The 16,101-nt window shown below is 46.6% G+C and overlaps 1 protein-coding gene across 1 annotated transcript in view; it reads right to left on the bottom strand.

Moving 5' to 3' along the window:
• The window catches only part of LOC306919133 (WD repeat-containing protein 26-like), a gene marked incomplete at its 5' end in the record, with an annotated part of 98,726 nt that overhangs the window by 18,551 nt on the left and 64,074 nt on the right, over positions 1–16,101 (bottom strand). The window contains 3 exons of the mRNA XM_079531968.1: positions 2,753–2,898; positions 9,053–9,172; positions 16,039–16,101. The exon at positions 16,039–16,101 is cut by the window's right edge and continues 78 nt beyond it. Coding sequence (XP_079388094.1) covers positions 2,753–2,898; positions 9,053–9,172; positions 16,039–16,101 — 329 coding nt within the window. The remainder of the gene's footprint in view (positions 1–2,752; positions 2,899–9,052; positions 9,173–16,038) is intronic.

Below are 16,101 nucleotides of genomic sequence, written 5' to 3'. Positions count from 1 at the left end.
ACATTGCTCTCTCTCTTCTCCTTTACAAACACATTGCTCTCTCTCAGTTGGAAACAGTTGTTTAACTTGTTTGTGTTGAATGTGCTAATTGCACAGAATTATACAAAAGAGAGAAAATGGGCACGCCATAAAATAATGCACTTTGCACTTGTCTTTTCATACGTTATGTGGAAATAAGGTAAATAAAAAAGTAACATTAATGTTGTCATTTTATCAACCGGCCCCTGGCCCCTTGCCATCTTCATAATGTGGCCCACATGTTCAGCTATTTGAGTATCCCTGGTTTACTGTTCTCAGAAAAGGACACCAAACTCGCAGTTTGCAAGGTGTGGGATTTCACGACGCTGTGATCGGTATCGGCAATATCGGTATCGGCAGATATACTGCTTCTAGTGATCAGATACTGATCAGATACTGATCAGATACTGATCAGATACTGATCAGATACTGATCAGATACTGCTTCCAGTGATCGGTGGAGCATCTCTAATATATACTATACTATCTATACATATAAACTATATACTATACTATCTATACATATGTACTATGAAGTGCTATGACTACATACATAATATATACTATACTATCTATACATATGTACTATGAAGTTGTAGCGTGTGTCCTGGACAGATATGAACACAGATGGATTCTGTTCATAACCAGAATGGATCCATACATGCACGGTACACCCCCCCCCCCCCCCCCCCCCCCCCCTTTTGGTCTCACTGACACTGCTTGGCTTGATGTAAACAAGACTAGCCTCCACGGGGGAGGGTGGATTTTAACTTCTCCCCAGCAGACATTTCTCTGCATGGCTAAGCAGAGGTATTTACGACATGCTCTTGGCTCCTCTCAGAAGGAGCCTACACAATGAGACAATACAATTTGAATACAACTGTTCACGTATTATGCCTTTGAACCACGAATATATATATTGGTAATTTGGTATACTATGTATTGGGTTTCAACCATATATATATATATTGTGTTGAATTAATGTGATGTGTGTTTGTAAATAATTATATTCTGGCTTGCCTGACTTCTAATTTACATACGGCGGTGCTGTTTGATATCTCCACATGTGTAAGTTCATGCTGATTCCAAATATTCAGTCAGACGTATTAATAGGAGTTCCCTAAGACTGTGTTTAATGGAGAGTAGTACTTTGGGCTCTATGAAAAAGGGCAGTGCCAACCATGACACACACGGTCACACACGTCCGGCCCAAGGAGCCAGTCTCCGCCTCTTCAGTATAAGCAGCCATGCTCAAGCAGCCATCTCTCTCTTAAACTTCTACTGGGACGACGGAGGACAAGGGAGGGTTGACGCACGTCCCCGCCCACACACACAGCTGTCCTCTGACCAGGCCCTGGGTTGACTCTGTCCCCACCACAGAAGTTCCAGTTTCTGGGTAAGACCTCAGCGCCACAGCGGCCGGTTCCCAGAGACCGTGAGGCAACCCAAAACTGACCAGACGACAGCTTCTCTCTCTACGAGACTCTCAGCGCCACAGCGAGGATAAGACATCCCAAGTCTCCTCTGCCGCTCGAATCTTCAAGAGGGTCAGCTTAAGCCAAGCGCCACCAAGCCGATCCCGACGAGGGGAAACCGATGCCTGCGACCAGCTGCCTCTGACGACTACTAAACCCCTGCCCAGCTACATCCTTCTGGGCCTGCCATCCACTGCCCCTAGCCTCTGGCTAGCTCGACAGCACCACGGCCCAGCTACCACATGGTCATCGCTACACAACACGCAGCTACACCATTCTGGGCCTGAACATCCACTGTTGCCGTCCCCTCCACACACAGGCGAGCATTATATCACATGATAAATGGCAACTGAGTGTAGCGTTCAGGCAGGGTAGATTTGTCATTTTTGTGATATGACTACATACAATGCACTTATTGTGCTGTCTACATGACATGCTATAAGTCTGTTTCAAATGCTAAGTCTACAAAGTGCTATCTAAGGGGGTAGGATAAGGGTAGTCTGAAAAGGTGGGTTTTCAGACTACGGTGGAAGATTGGGAGTGATGCTGCAGTTCTGATTGCAACGGGAAGTGCATTCCACAGTTTTGGAGACAGAAGGGGGAAGCGTTTGGGACGTGTGGAGCGTTGTCCAGGCGTTTTTAGTGAGGGTACTTCCAGCTTCCCTGCGTTGGCTGATCTGAGTGCACGGGGGGGGGGGGGGGTTTGTAGGGTTCAATCATGCATGGCCCGCTGAGGGAGACCACCTCGGGGGGGATGATTCCATTCCGATTCAGAGCGCTACAATGTGGTTACAAACCGATTACCGATGCATGTCGATTCCAATACATGACACGTGACCACCACCTTACGCACATGTTCCTGTCCGTAAGGTCACCACCACCACCACCTTACCCACATGTTCCTGTCCGTAAGGTCACCACCACCACCTTACGCACATATTCCTGTCCGTAAGGTCACCACCACCACCACCTTACCCACATGTTCCTGTCCGTAAGGTCACCACCACCACCTTACGCACATGTTCCTGTCCGTAAGGTCACCACCACCACCACCTTACCCACATGTTCCTGTCCGTAAGGTCACCACCACCACCACCTTACGCACATATTCCTGTCCGTAAGGTCACCACCACCACCACCTTACCCACATGTTCCTGTCCGTAAGGTCACCACCACCACCTTACGGACCACCACCACCTTACGGACCACCACCACCACCTTACGGACCACCACCACCTTACAGACCACCACCTTACTCACATGTTCCTGTCCGTGAGGTCCTCGAAGTTGTAGCCGCGGATGCGTTGGTGCGTGTCTGACGCCAGCACCGTCCGCCCGTCGTTCAGACACCACAGGCACTGGACCCGCACCCCCTCCCAGGAGTCCAGGAGGTTCCCATCCAGGTCCTAAAAGACATAACAGATTAGTGTGGTCCACTGCACCCCCTCCCACTGCCCCCGCACCCCCCCCCCCACTGCCCCCGCACCCCCTCCCACTGCCCCCGCACCCCGTCCCCCCGCACCCCCTCCCACTGCCCCCGCACCCCCTCCCACCGCCCCCGCACCCCCTCCCCCCGCACCCCCTCCCACTGCCCCCGCACCCCCTCCCACTGCCCCCGCACCCCCCCCACTGCCCCCGCACCCCCCCCCCCACTGCCCCCACACCCCCTCCCACTGCCCCCGCACCCCCTCCCACTGCCCCCGCACCCCCTCCCACTCTGTGGCGCGCTATGAACTTGTAGATCTGCTATTTTTCAATAGCTAAAGTAGAACATAATGCTAACACCAAAAGGGGTTAATCCAGACCTACTTTTGTCCACAATTCCATGCTGTGGACATTGATGTGGTTTCACAGGAGAGATAACAGGACATTGATGTGGTTTCACAGGAGAGATAACAGGACATTGATGTGGTTTCACAGGAGAGATAACAGGACATTGATGTGGTTTCACAGGAGAGATAACAGGACATTGATGTGGTTTCACAGGAGAGATAACAGGCAACCGTTGATGTGGTTTCACAGGAGAGATAACAGGCAACCGTTGATGTGGTTTCACAGGAGAGATAACAGGACATTGATGTGGTTTCACAGGAGAGATAACAGGACATTGATGTGGTTTCACAGGAGAGATACCAGGACATTGATGTGGTTTCACAGGAGAGATACCAGGACATTGATGTGGTTTCACAGGAGAGATACCAGGACATTGATGTGGTTTCACAGGAGAGATAACAGGCAACCGTTGATGTGGTTTCACAGGAGAGATAACAGGCAACCGTTGATGTGGTTTCACAGGAGAGATAACAGGCAACCGTTGATGTGGTTTCACAGGAGAGATAACAGGCAACCGTTGATGTGGTTTCACAGGAGAGATAACAGGCAACCGTTGATGTGGTTTCACAGGAGAGATAACAGGCAACCGTTGATGTGGTTTCACAGGAGAGATAACAGGCAACCATTGATGTGGTTTCACAGGAGAGATAACAGGCAACCGTTGATCAATAGAACAATTCTTCTACATTCTCTAATTGTGTATTAAGTTGGTAAATTAAGTCATCCAGAATGCAGTTCAACAATAACTGAACTTTTACGGGTCCATTTGGTTTCCTTTTACGCTCTCAAGAGTTCAAGATCTATTAAGGGTCCATTTGGTTACCGACATCATTTAGCTGGGGACCACCTGGAACCCCCTCAAGGACCACTGGTTGAATCATTTAGCTGGGGACCACCTGGAACCCCCTCAAGGACCACTGGTTGAATCATTTAGCTGGGGACCACCTGGGACCCCCTCAAGGACCACTGGTTGAATCATTTAGCTGGGGACCACCTGGGACCCCCTCAAGGACCACTGGTTGAATCATTTAGCTGGGGACCACCTGGGACCCCCTCAAGGACCACTGGTTGAATCATTTAGCTGGGGACCACCTGGGACCCCCTCAAGGACCACTGGTTGAATCATTTAGCTGGGGACCACCTGGGACCCCCTCAAGGACCACTGGTTGAATCATTTAGCTGGGGACCACCTGGAACCCCCTCAAGGACCACTGGTTTTAGATGATTACATAAATGAACCAGGGGTGTGGGAGAACTACCACTAAACAAAAATAAAAAGTCTGAATTTAGCCGTCGGTAACCAAAACGATTACATGTTTGGCAAATGGATTTTGTATCTAGAGGCTTAAAAAAAGCGTATTTGAATTACATTACATTACATTACAGTCATTTAGCAGACGCTTTTATCCAAAGCGACTTACAATAAGTGTATTCAACATAGGTAGGGAACAAAAACTACTAATCACCAGAAGTCTTTAGTGCATTTTCTGCAAAAACAAGCAACCAAGAGTATACCTAGCGCTAAGGTAAAAGTGCAATATATCAGCTACCTATTTCCTTAAACAGATGAGACAAAATAGCTAAATCAAATGAGCATGAGCTAAAACAATTAAGTGTATCGACTAAACAAGATCCAATAAACAATACAATAGAAAACAAGCGTTCGTACAACTAGTTAACAACAAGTAGGTCAGGCAGAGAGGAAGGGTAGTGTTTCCTGAAGAGGTGGGTTTTCAACCTGCGGCGAAATATGGGCAGTGACTCTGCTGAGGCTTAAAACAATAAATAACGTAAAACGTTTCTAAACTGTTGTTTACATGTTAGTACACAAGACAAAACCTGGCTCCACCCCCATCATGGTCAATAACACACAGATGTGTGCACGCGCACACACACACACACACGCACATGCATACGCACACACGCACACACGGTAAACAACATGTCCGTAAAGGTTCAGTGGGTTCATGGCAGAGACACATCAATAGGGGGAGGAGTCTAGGATCTATTCTTCATCACACTGTGTGTGTGTGTGTGTGTGTGTGTGTGTGTGTGTGTGTGTGTGTGTGTGTGTGTGTGTGTGTGTGTGTGTGTGTGTGGTGGTGTGCACACACACCGTCACATTCCTACCATCTCCCCTCCCCCAGTCACACACACACAAAGACACTTACACTCTGGTAGAACTGTCCCCTCTCTGTCCCCACAAAGACACTTACACTCTGGTAGAACTGTCCCCACAAAGACACTTACAGTCTGGTAGAACTGTCCCCTCTCTGTCCCCACAAAGACACTTACACTCTGGTAGAACTGTCCCCACAAAGACACTTACACTCTGGTAGAACTGTCCCCTCTCTGTCCCCACAAAGACACTTACACTCTGGTAGAACTGTCCCCACAAAGACACTTACAGTCTGGTAGAACTGTCCCCTCTCTGTCCCCACAAAGACACTTACACTCTGGTAGAACTGTCCCCACAAAGACACCTACAGTCTGGTAGAACTGTCCCCTCAAAGACACTTACAGTCTGGTAGAACTGTCCCCTCTCTGTCCCCACAAAGACACTTACACTCTGGTAGAACTGTCCCCACAAAGACACTTACACTCTGGTAGAACTGTCCTCTCTCTGTCCCCACAAAGACACCTACAGTCTGGTAGAACTGTCCCCTCTCTGTCCCCACAAAGACACTTACACTCTGGTAGAACTGTCCCCACAAAGACACTTACACTCTGGTAGAACTGTCCCCTCTCTGTCCCCACAAAGACACTTACACTCTGGTAGAACTGTCCCCTCTCTGTCCCCACAAAGACACTTACAGTCTGGTAGAACTGTCCCCTCTCTGTCCCCACAAAGACACTTACACTCTGGTAGAACTGTCCCCTCTCTGTCCCCACAAAGACACTTACAGTCTGGTAGAACTGTCCCCACAAAGACACTTACACTCTGGTAGAACTGTCCCCTCTCTGTCCCCACAAAGACACTTACAGTCTGGTAGAACTGTCCCCTCTCTGTCCCCACAAAGACACTTACACTCTGGTAGAACTGTCCCCTCTCTGTCCCCACAAAGACACTTACACTCTGGTAGAACTGTCCTCTCTCTGTCCCCACAAAGACACTTACAGTCTGGTAGAACTGTCCCCTCTCTGTCCCCACAAAGACACTTACACTCTGGTAGAACTGTCCCCACAAAGACACTTACACTCTGGTAGAACTGTCCCCTCTCTGTCCCCACAAAGACACTTACACTCTGGTAGAACTGTCCCCACAAAGACACTTACACTCTGGTAGAACTGTCCCCTCTCTGTCTCCACAAAGACACTTACACTCTGGTAGAACTGTCCCCTCTCTGTCCCCACAAAGACACTTACACTCTGGTAGAACTGTCCCCTCTCTGTCCCCACAAAGACACTTACACTCTGGTAGAACTGTCCCCTCTCTGTCCCCACAAAGACACTTACACTCTGGTAGAACTGTCCCCACAAAGACACTTACACTCTGGTAGAACTGTCCCCTCTCTGTCCCCACAAAGACACTTACAGTCTGGTAGAACTGTCCCCACAAAGACACTTACACTCTGGTAGAACTGTCCCCTCTCTGTCCCCACAAAGACACTTACACTCTGGTAGAACTGTCCCCTCTCTGTCCCCACAAAGACACTTACAGTCTGGTAGAACTGTCCCCTCTCTGTCCCCACAAAGACACTTACACTCTGGTAGAACTGTCCCCTCTCTGTCCCCACAAAGACACTTACACTCTGGTAGAACTGTCCCCTCTCTGTCCCCACAAAGACACTTACAGTCTGGTAGAACTGTCCCCACAAAGACACTTACACTCTGGTAGAACTGTCCCCTCTCTGTCCCCACAAAGACACTTACACTCTGGTAGAACTGTCCCCTCTCTGTCCCCACAAAGACACTTACACTCTGGTAGAACTGTCCTCTCTCTGTCCCCACAAAGACACTTACACTCTGGTAGAACTGTCCTCTCTCTGGCCCTCATTTATCAACCGTGCGTACGCCAAAATATGGGTGTACGCCGAAATTACCGCAATTCTCGGCATTTACGATTTGCGCCAAAGCTTGAATTTGAACTTGTGCCAAGACAAAAATCACGTCTGGTCGGGAGCTTTGTCCTCGGCTGTTTTTCTGTCGTAGAACAGCGGAGCAGCATTGTTCGACCAGCTGAGAGGCTGTCACAGGCATCGAAACATATGTATTCACTCCTAAAATGTTTATATAAAACTGTATAGGTATGTATATGGGCTAAATGTAAAAAAAAAAAAAAAAAAGTAAAGGAATACATCAACGATGTGTCTTTGTGTCATATGAAATTAGGAGATTTCCAACTTTACAGGCAAGCAATTAAAATCACGCATTTAAAAACAATGTTGCAAGTTAGATGCGTAAGCCATTTAAACAGTGTTTTGCATGATGAGCGCATACATGCGAGGATTTGGGCTGTCTGTGCTGAAATATTTCCACGACGGGACGTTGGAGAGTATAGTGCAGCGCTGCAGCTGCGGAGAGTCCCAACGTGGTAGCCTACTGTAGCCTAATCTACAGCAGGCCTACTCTTTCTGGAGTTACAGTATCAGTATGTGCAATCTCCTCCTCGTTTAATAAACCCGACGCGTCGCTCGAATGCCAAATGTGCCGTGCCAGCGCAAGTGGGAACGCATCGGAGACAGTATAGGCTAAGCCCACCACCACTGTCCAGTGCCACATGAGGCTACGGTTTTGGCTGCAATATTCATATAATTGACAGCGAGGCCATTTAAATAGACTGTCGAACGTGCATGGTCAATTGGTCACGGTGTCACGGACGGACCACAGTGATAGAGAGAGACAGATAGACAGGACAGGAGATGCACCTTGCAAAACAGCAGCGTGTGTGCGCGCCTATTTGTTATATAATTCATGGTTCACAGGTTCAGGTTTTCGTTCACGAATATATCTTGTTAAATGAATAAAGACTAATAATTTAATATACAACTAACAACACAGTGACAGTTGCTTGCAAATTGCGATATGTGGGGGGGGGGGGGTGAGGCGGGCAGCAAGGGAAGCGAAGCGAGAGGAGAAACAGACAGGGTAGTCCTACAGCTTTATTTAATTCATGCAGGTTTATTTATTTAAGATGCAACAAGTTGCGTGTGCGTGCGTGCGTGCGTCTGTGTGTGTGTGTATGGGAGGGGGCAGCAAGGCAACTTAGGCAAGCGAGTGAAACTTTTTTTCCCCTGTAACTATGGTTTCCAGGTCGTATTGCAGTTGTTCATGTCGCAAAAACGAGGGCGAGGCTTGATTTCATAGGGCGTGCCAGATAGATTTCAGCCGTCACATTTATTACTGCTAGGAATGAAATTAAGGAAGGATCAGCTGTTTGCGATCACTTTATAAATGCCGACGCGACGTGGGTGTACTACGAAACCTACGCTCGAATTTGGGGCAGAATTTACACTCAATTGATAAATGAGGGCCTCTGTCTCCACAAAGACACTTACACACTGGTAGAACTGTCCTCTCTGTCCCCACAAAGACACGTACACACTGGTAGAACTGTCCTATCTCTGTCCCCACAAAGACACTTACACACTGGTAGAACTGTCTGTCCTCTCTGTCCCCACAGAGACACTTACACACTGGTAAAACTGTCTGTCCTCTCTGTCCCCACAAAGACACTTACACACTGGTAGAACTGTCTGTCCTCTCTGTCCCCACAAAGACACTTACACACTGGTAGAACTGTCCTCTCTGTCCCCCGGTGACAAAGCGCTTGCCGTCAGGGTTCCAGGCCACACTGGTCAGGCTGTCCTCGTGGGACTGGGACATCTTCGTTCGCAGCTCGCCCGTCTGGGGGGGGGGGGGGGGGGAGAACGAGAAGAAAAGGAGTGGGCGTGTTGGGGGTGGGGGAGAGAGAGATAGAGAGAGAGAGAGGGGGGAGGGGTCAGACAACGAGAGGTCATCGAGTACACCGTCTGTAGACTGCTTTTTATCGGCCATGCACGTTTGTTCCCTTCCCCCTTCCCTCCCTCCCTTCCCCCTTCCCTTCCCCCCCTCCCTCATTCCCTCCATCCTTCCCTCCCTCATTCCCTTCTTCCTCCCTCACTCTCTTCCTGTGTGTGTGTGTGTGTGTGTGTGTGTGTGTGTGTGTGTCTGTGTGTGTGTGTGTGTGTGTGTGTCTGTTTGTGTGTGTGTGTGTGTGTGTGTCTGTGTGTGTGTGTGTGTGTGTGTCTGTTTGTGTGTGTGTGTGTGCGCGTGTCCCTGTGTGTGTGTGTGTGTGTGTGTGTGTGTGTGTGTGTGTGTTTATTACGGATCCCCATTAGTCCTCACTACAGTGAAGACTCTTCCTGGGGTCCAGTAGTCCTCACTACAGTGAAGACTCTTCCTGGGGTCCAGTAGTCCTCACTAGAGTGAAGACTCTTCCTGGGGTCCAGTAGTCCTACAGTGAAGACTCTTCCTGGGGTCCAGTAGTCCTCACTACAGTGAAGACTCTTCCTGGGGTCCAGTAGTCCTCACTACAGTGAAGACTCTTCCTGGGGTCCAGTAGTCCTCACTACAGTGAAGACTCTTCCTGGGGTCCATTAGTCCTACAGTGAAGACTCTTCCTGGGGTCCAGTAGTCCTCACTACAGTGAAGACTCTTCCTGGGGTCCAGTAGTCCTCACTACAGTGAAGACTCTTCCTGGGGTCCAGTAGTCCTCACTACAGTGAAGACTCTTCCTGGGGTCCAGTAGTCCTCACTACAGTGAAGACTCTTCCTGGGGTCCAGTAGTCCTCACTACAGTGAAGACTCTTCCTGGGGTCCAGTAGTCCTCACTACAGTGAAGACTCTTCCTGGGGTCCAGTAGTCCTCACTACAGTGAAGACTCTTCCTGGGGTCCAGTAGTCCTCACTACAGTGAAGACTCTTCCTGGGGTCCAGTAGTCCTCACTACAGTGAAGACTCTTCCTGGGGTCCAGTAGTCCTCACTACAGTGAAGACTCTTCCTGGGGTCCAGTAGTCCTCACTACAGTGAAGACTCTTCCTGGGGTCCAGTAGTCCTCACTACAGTGAAGACTCTTCCTGGGGTCCATTAGTCCTCACTACAGTGAAGACTCTTCCTGGGGTCCAGTAGTCCTCACTACAGTGAAGACTCTTCCTGGGGTCCAGTAGTCCTCACTACAGTGAAGACTCTTCCTGGGGTCCATTAGTCCTCACTACAGTGAAGACTCTTCCTGGGGTCCATTAGTCCTCACTACAGTGAAGACTCTTCCTGGGGTCCAGTAGTCCTCACTACAGTGAAGACTCTTCCTGGGGTCCAGTAGTCCTCACTACAGTGAAGACTCTTCCTGGGGTCCAGTAGTCCTCACTACAGTGAAGACTCTTCCTGGGGTCCAGTAGTCCTCACTACAGTGAAGACTCTTCCTGGGGTCCAGTAGTCCTCACTACAGTGAAGACTCTTCCTGGGGTCCAGTAGTCCTCACTACAGTGAAGACTCTTCCTGGGGTCCATTAGTCCTCACTACAGTGAAGACTCTTCCTGGGGTCTAGTAGTCCTCACTACAGTGAAGACTCTTCCTGATCCCCAGTAGTCCTCACTACAGTGAAGACTCTTCCTGGGGTCCAGTAGTCCTCACTACAGTGAAGACTCTTCCTGGGGTCCAGTAGTCCTCACTACAGTGAAGACTCTTCCTGGGGTCCAGTAGTCCTCACTACAGTGAAGACTCTTCCTGGGGTCCAGTAGTCCTCACTACAGTGAAGACTCTTCCTGGGGTCCAGTAGTCCTCACTACAGTGAAGACTCTTCCTGGGGTCCAGTAGTCCTCACTACAGTGAAGACTCTTCCTGGGGTCCAGTAGTCCTCACTACAGTGAAGACTCTTCCTGGGGTCCAGTAGTCCTCACTACAGTGAAGACTCTTCCTGGGGTCCATTAGTCCTCACTACAGTGAAGACTCTTCCTGGGGTCCAGTAGTCCTCACTACAGTGAAGACTCTTCCTGGGGTCCAGTAGTCCTCACTACAGTGAAGACTCTTCCTGGGGTCCATTAGTCCTCACTACAGTGAAGACTCTTCCTGGGGTCCATTAGTCCTCACTACAGTGAAGACTCTTCCTGGGGTCCAGTAGTCCTCACTACAGTGAAGACTCTTCCTGGGGTCCAGTAGTCCTCACTACAGTGAAGACTCTTCCTGGGGTCCAGTAGTCCTCACTACAGTGAAGACTCTTCCTGGGGTCCAGTAGTCCTCACTACAGTGAAGACTCTTCCTGGGGTCCAGTAGTCCTCACTACAGTGAAGACTCTTCCTGGGGTCCAGTAGTCCTCACTACAGTGAAGACTCTTCCTGGGGTCCATTAGTCCTCACTACAGTGAAGACTCTTCCTGGGGTCTAGTAGTCCTCACTACAGTGAAGACTCTTCCTGATCCCCAGTAGTCCTCACTACAGTGAAGACTCTTCCTGGGGTCCAGTAGTCCTCACTACAGTGAAGACTCTTCCTGATCCCCAGTAGTCCTCACTACAGTGAAGACTCTTCCTGGGGTCCAAACACTCATACAATCAATTTAAAACATAATACAATGTATTTTTTTCATTACATAGTTAAAAACAAAACAAAACATAATTGAAGCTTTCAGTCTTCATGCATTCTAGAAAATATATTACATTACAACAAATGTATACAACAATTTTACAAACGTAACATTGTATATCCTATTAATTGAAATCAAACACTCACCAATCTAACTAAACATGATTTCTTTCCTAATCACTGCTGCCTTCAATTTATTTTTAAAGCTTGATTTATTCTCTATATTAATAATATTCCAATGGGCTCCTGCTCTATACATTGCTGTTCTCTTAAGTGCATTTGTTCTAGGTATCAAAGGTGGAGTAAAGTGACGACCAACAGCCTGTCTGGTGGCATAGCTATGTCTAGTATTGGTGGGTTGTATCTGTAGAAACAACTGTGTAGGTTTACCAGAATGATATATATTAAACAGAAATGTCACAAGGCTACAAGCCAACCTTTGATCCACTCTCATCCATGACAGGGCAGCATGCATCCACTCAACACTAGTTCTCCCAGAACAGTGCAGAGCGAGGCGTGCTGCCCTGTTCTGAGTGAGATGAAGTTTTTCCAAATCCTTTTTTGAAGCACTAGACCAAATTGTGGGGCAGTAATCAAGACTGGACAAAACTAGTGATTGTAACACAAGTTTAACAGTTGAACTAGTCAACAGATGTGCTCCTCTTCTTATCATTGAAATGTTTCTACTCATCTCAGATACCATTTTACTAATTTGCATCGACCACGAAAGAGTTTCATCAATAATCACGCCCAACAACTTGGCCTCTTTAACCTGTTCAATAGCAGTACCTTGTAAAACCAGACTCAGTTCAGGATTAGATCTCAGCATATGTCTAGAACCCAGCATAATACTCTTTGTTTTTAAAACATTCCGTTTTAGCCTATTTGCAATGACCCAGTTAGAAACCAGCATTAACTCCTCTTGTAACAGAAACAGAATTTTCACTTGATACATACATTGTAGTGTCATCTGCATAGATTTCCATACATGCACTTTTTAGTACATGTGGTAAATCATTAACAAAGATGGAGTAAAGCAATGGGGCGGGCCTAGACAACTTCCCTGGGGGACGCCACATTGAGGAGTCACAATCTCTGACAATGCACCATTAAACACTACACATTGTTGCCTGTTGACCAGATAACTTTTCATTAATTCAATAGCACTTTCTTTAAAATGATATGCCGATAACTTCCTGAGCAGCAACTGATGATCTATCACATCGAATGCCGCACTAAAGTCCAAAAGCACAGCACCCACCATTGACTTCTTGTCAATATGTTTAAGACAGTTGTCAGTTAGTGCTGTGGGTGCTGTGCCTGTTGAATATCCAACCTTATATGACCAGTTAGCGCTGTGAGTGCTGTGCCTGTTGAATATCCAACCTTATATGACCAGTTAGCGCTGTGAGTGCTGTGCCTGTTGAATATCCAACCTTATATGACCAGTTAGCGCTGTGAGTGCTGTGCCTGTTGAATATCCAACCTTATATGACCAGTTAGCGCTGTGAGTGCTGTGCCTGTTGAATATCCAACCTTATATGACCAGTTAGCGCTGTGAGTGCTGTGCCTGTTGAATATCCAACCTTATATGACCAGTTAGCGCTGTGAGTGCTGTGCCTGTTGAATATCCAACCTTATATGACCAGTTAGCGCTGTGAGTGCTGTACCTGTTGAATATCCAACCTTATATGCATGCTGACACTCAAGAGTTAATGCTGTATTCTTCAAAATAACCTTGAATTTGTTGATATATAACTTTCTCCATCACTTTACTGAGCACTGGTAAAATACTCACGGGCCTACTATTTTGACCAGTGAACGGTTCCCCACTGCTTTTTGGCAGTGGAGTAACCTTTGCAATTTTCCATAGCTGTGGGAAAACACCATTTTCAAGACACAAATTAAAGATATGGCATATAGGTGTCACAATACACTCTACAGACAACTGCAGTAACCTACCATCTAAATGATCAACTCCACATGGCTTATCACTTTGAATTGAAAATAAAAGCTTTTCTACCTCTTCTACTCCTATCTTCTTGAATTCAAAAGTACACACCTTGTCCTTTATAATCTTGTTTTTTATAATTGAATCAGAAATAATGCCACTCACTGGTAGCACCTGATCTCGAATTGTATTTACTTTTTACTAATGAATAAATTATTAAAGTAATTTGCTATGTCAACTGGTCTAGTGATGACCTTACCCTCTACCTCTATAAATGAACTGGTCTAGTGATGAACTTACCCTCTACCTCTATAAATGAACTGGTCTAGTGATGACCTTACCCTCTACCTCTATAAATGAACTGGTCTAGTGATGACCTTACCCTCTACCTCTATAAATGAACTGGTCTAGTGATGACCTTACCCTCTACCTCTATAAATGAACTGGTCTAGTGATGACCTTACCCTCTACCTCTATAAATGAAGGCACTTTGCCCATTGTATCCCTACCCACAGCTTCATTCAATGTTTTACACAGCTTTTTACTGTCATATTTACATTCCTTTGATAGTAAATAGTGTCGTTTCTTCTTCTGTCTATTCATTTTAGTAATTTTATTCCGAAGGGCTCTATATTTCTGCCAGGTATCAGGGCAGCCAGCTGCAACCGCAGACTGCTTAAGTAAATCTCTCTCTTTTATATATCTTTTTAACTCATCATCTATCCAGGGGGCTTTGATCTTCCTAACAGTACGTTTTTTAATTGGGGCATGTTCATCACAAATATTTGAGAATAATGTTGTAAATATTATTAATGCAGCCTCTGTATTCTTACAATCAAGAACCAAATTCCAGTTCACATTTTTCAAACCGTCAGAACATTTCTTATGCATTATTTTATGAATGATCTTAGGCCCACTTTTGGGCACATTCGCTTTCCAAGTTGTTGCAATTATGTTATGGTTACTAAACCCCACTTGGACAGAAATGGCTTTAGAGCATTTTTCTGGGGCATTTGTAAAAAAATGATCTATACATGAGGACGAACGTGTACCATCTCTATTAACATGGATTCTTGTAGGCTGATTCACAATCTGAGACAAATTGTATACCATGGCTGCATCGCTCAACTTTCTTTTCAAAGAACAGTTACTCGAAAACCAATCTACATTCATATCGGCTGCAAATAATATATCATAATCAAAATCAGTCGCATTTTGTAACATTGTGCAAATATTATTCAAATAATATATACCAGAACTAGGTGGCCTATAGCAACAGCATGTTAAAATGGGCTTCATGTGGTAAATGCACTTGTATCCATAGAGCTTCCACACCATCTATACCTAGGTCTTTTCTATTTTTTGCAGGGATATGATCCTGAATGTAAAATGCTGTCCCTCCTCCATTTTCATCTCTATCTAATCTAATTATGTTGTATCCTTGAACCGCCAACTCAGAATCCTGTATTTTTTCATCTAAGTGTGTTTCTGTGATTGCCATTACATGAATATTATTTTCGTTCAGAATAGAGCACAGTTCAGTAACCTTATTTCTTAGACTACATATATTTAAATGTGCAAACCGTAATCCTTTTTTTGGTAATTTAATAGACATTAAAAACATGTACAAAATGCAATACAAAAGCTAAAACCAAATGAAAAGCTGAATGACCATTCAGCTAATCACCCTCTGACCTCTTGGGCTTAATCACCAGTTTGTCTTAAACAAGCATATTCGCCTTCGCCCCTCTGCCGAGCAGCTTTCAGCTGGGGCATCAAATCTCTTCTTCTCTTCTTGATTAAATCAGAGAAGTCCTCATTGATATAGATGTTTGTTCCCATTAGCTTTTTAGCTTCAGAGAAGATCGCTTGTCGGTCTTTAAATCTCAGCAACTTCACAACGATTTGCCTTGGCCTGCCCTGATCCTGAAACTGACCCACTCTATGAGCACGTTCAATTTCAATCTTTCTGCCCTCCAAACCCAGTTTCTCCTCCAGCATAGATCGAACCTTTTTCTCAGATGTCTCCCAAGGTTCTCCTCTCTCATCAGTCAGGCCGTCAACAATTATGTTGCTCCGTCTAGATTGATTCTCCATAAAATCCATGTGTGTGTGTCCCTGTGTGTGTGTGTGTGTGTGTGTCCCTGTGTGTGTGTGTGTGTGTGTGCGTGTCCCTGTGTGCGTGCGACGTGCGTCTGTGTGTTACCTGGACGTTCCAGAGCCACAGCTCAGAGCAGTCGTCCGGTCCACAGGCGATCAGGAAGGTGTC

This window comes from Electrona antarctica, assembly GCF_951216825.1.
Source record: "Electrona antarctica genome assembly, contig: scaffold_103, whole genome shotgun sequence".
Taxonomy (NCBI): Eukaryota; Metazoa; Chordata; class Actinopteri; order Myctophiformes; family Myctophidae; genus Electrona; species Electrona antarctica.
This window is presented reverse-complemented; position numbering and strand designations above follow the sequence as displayed.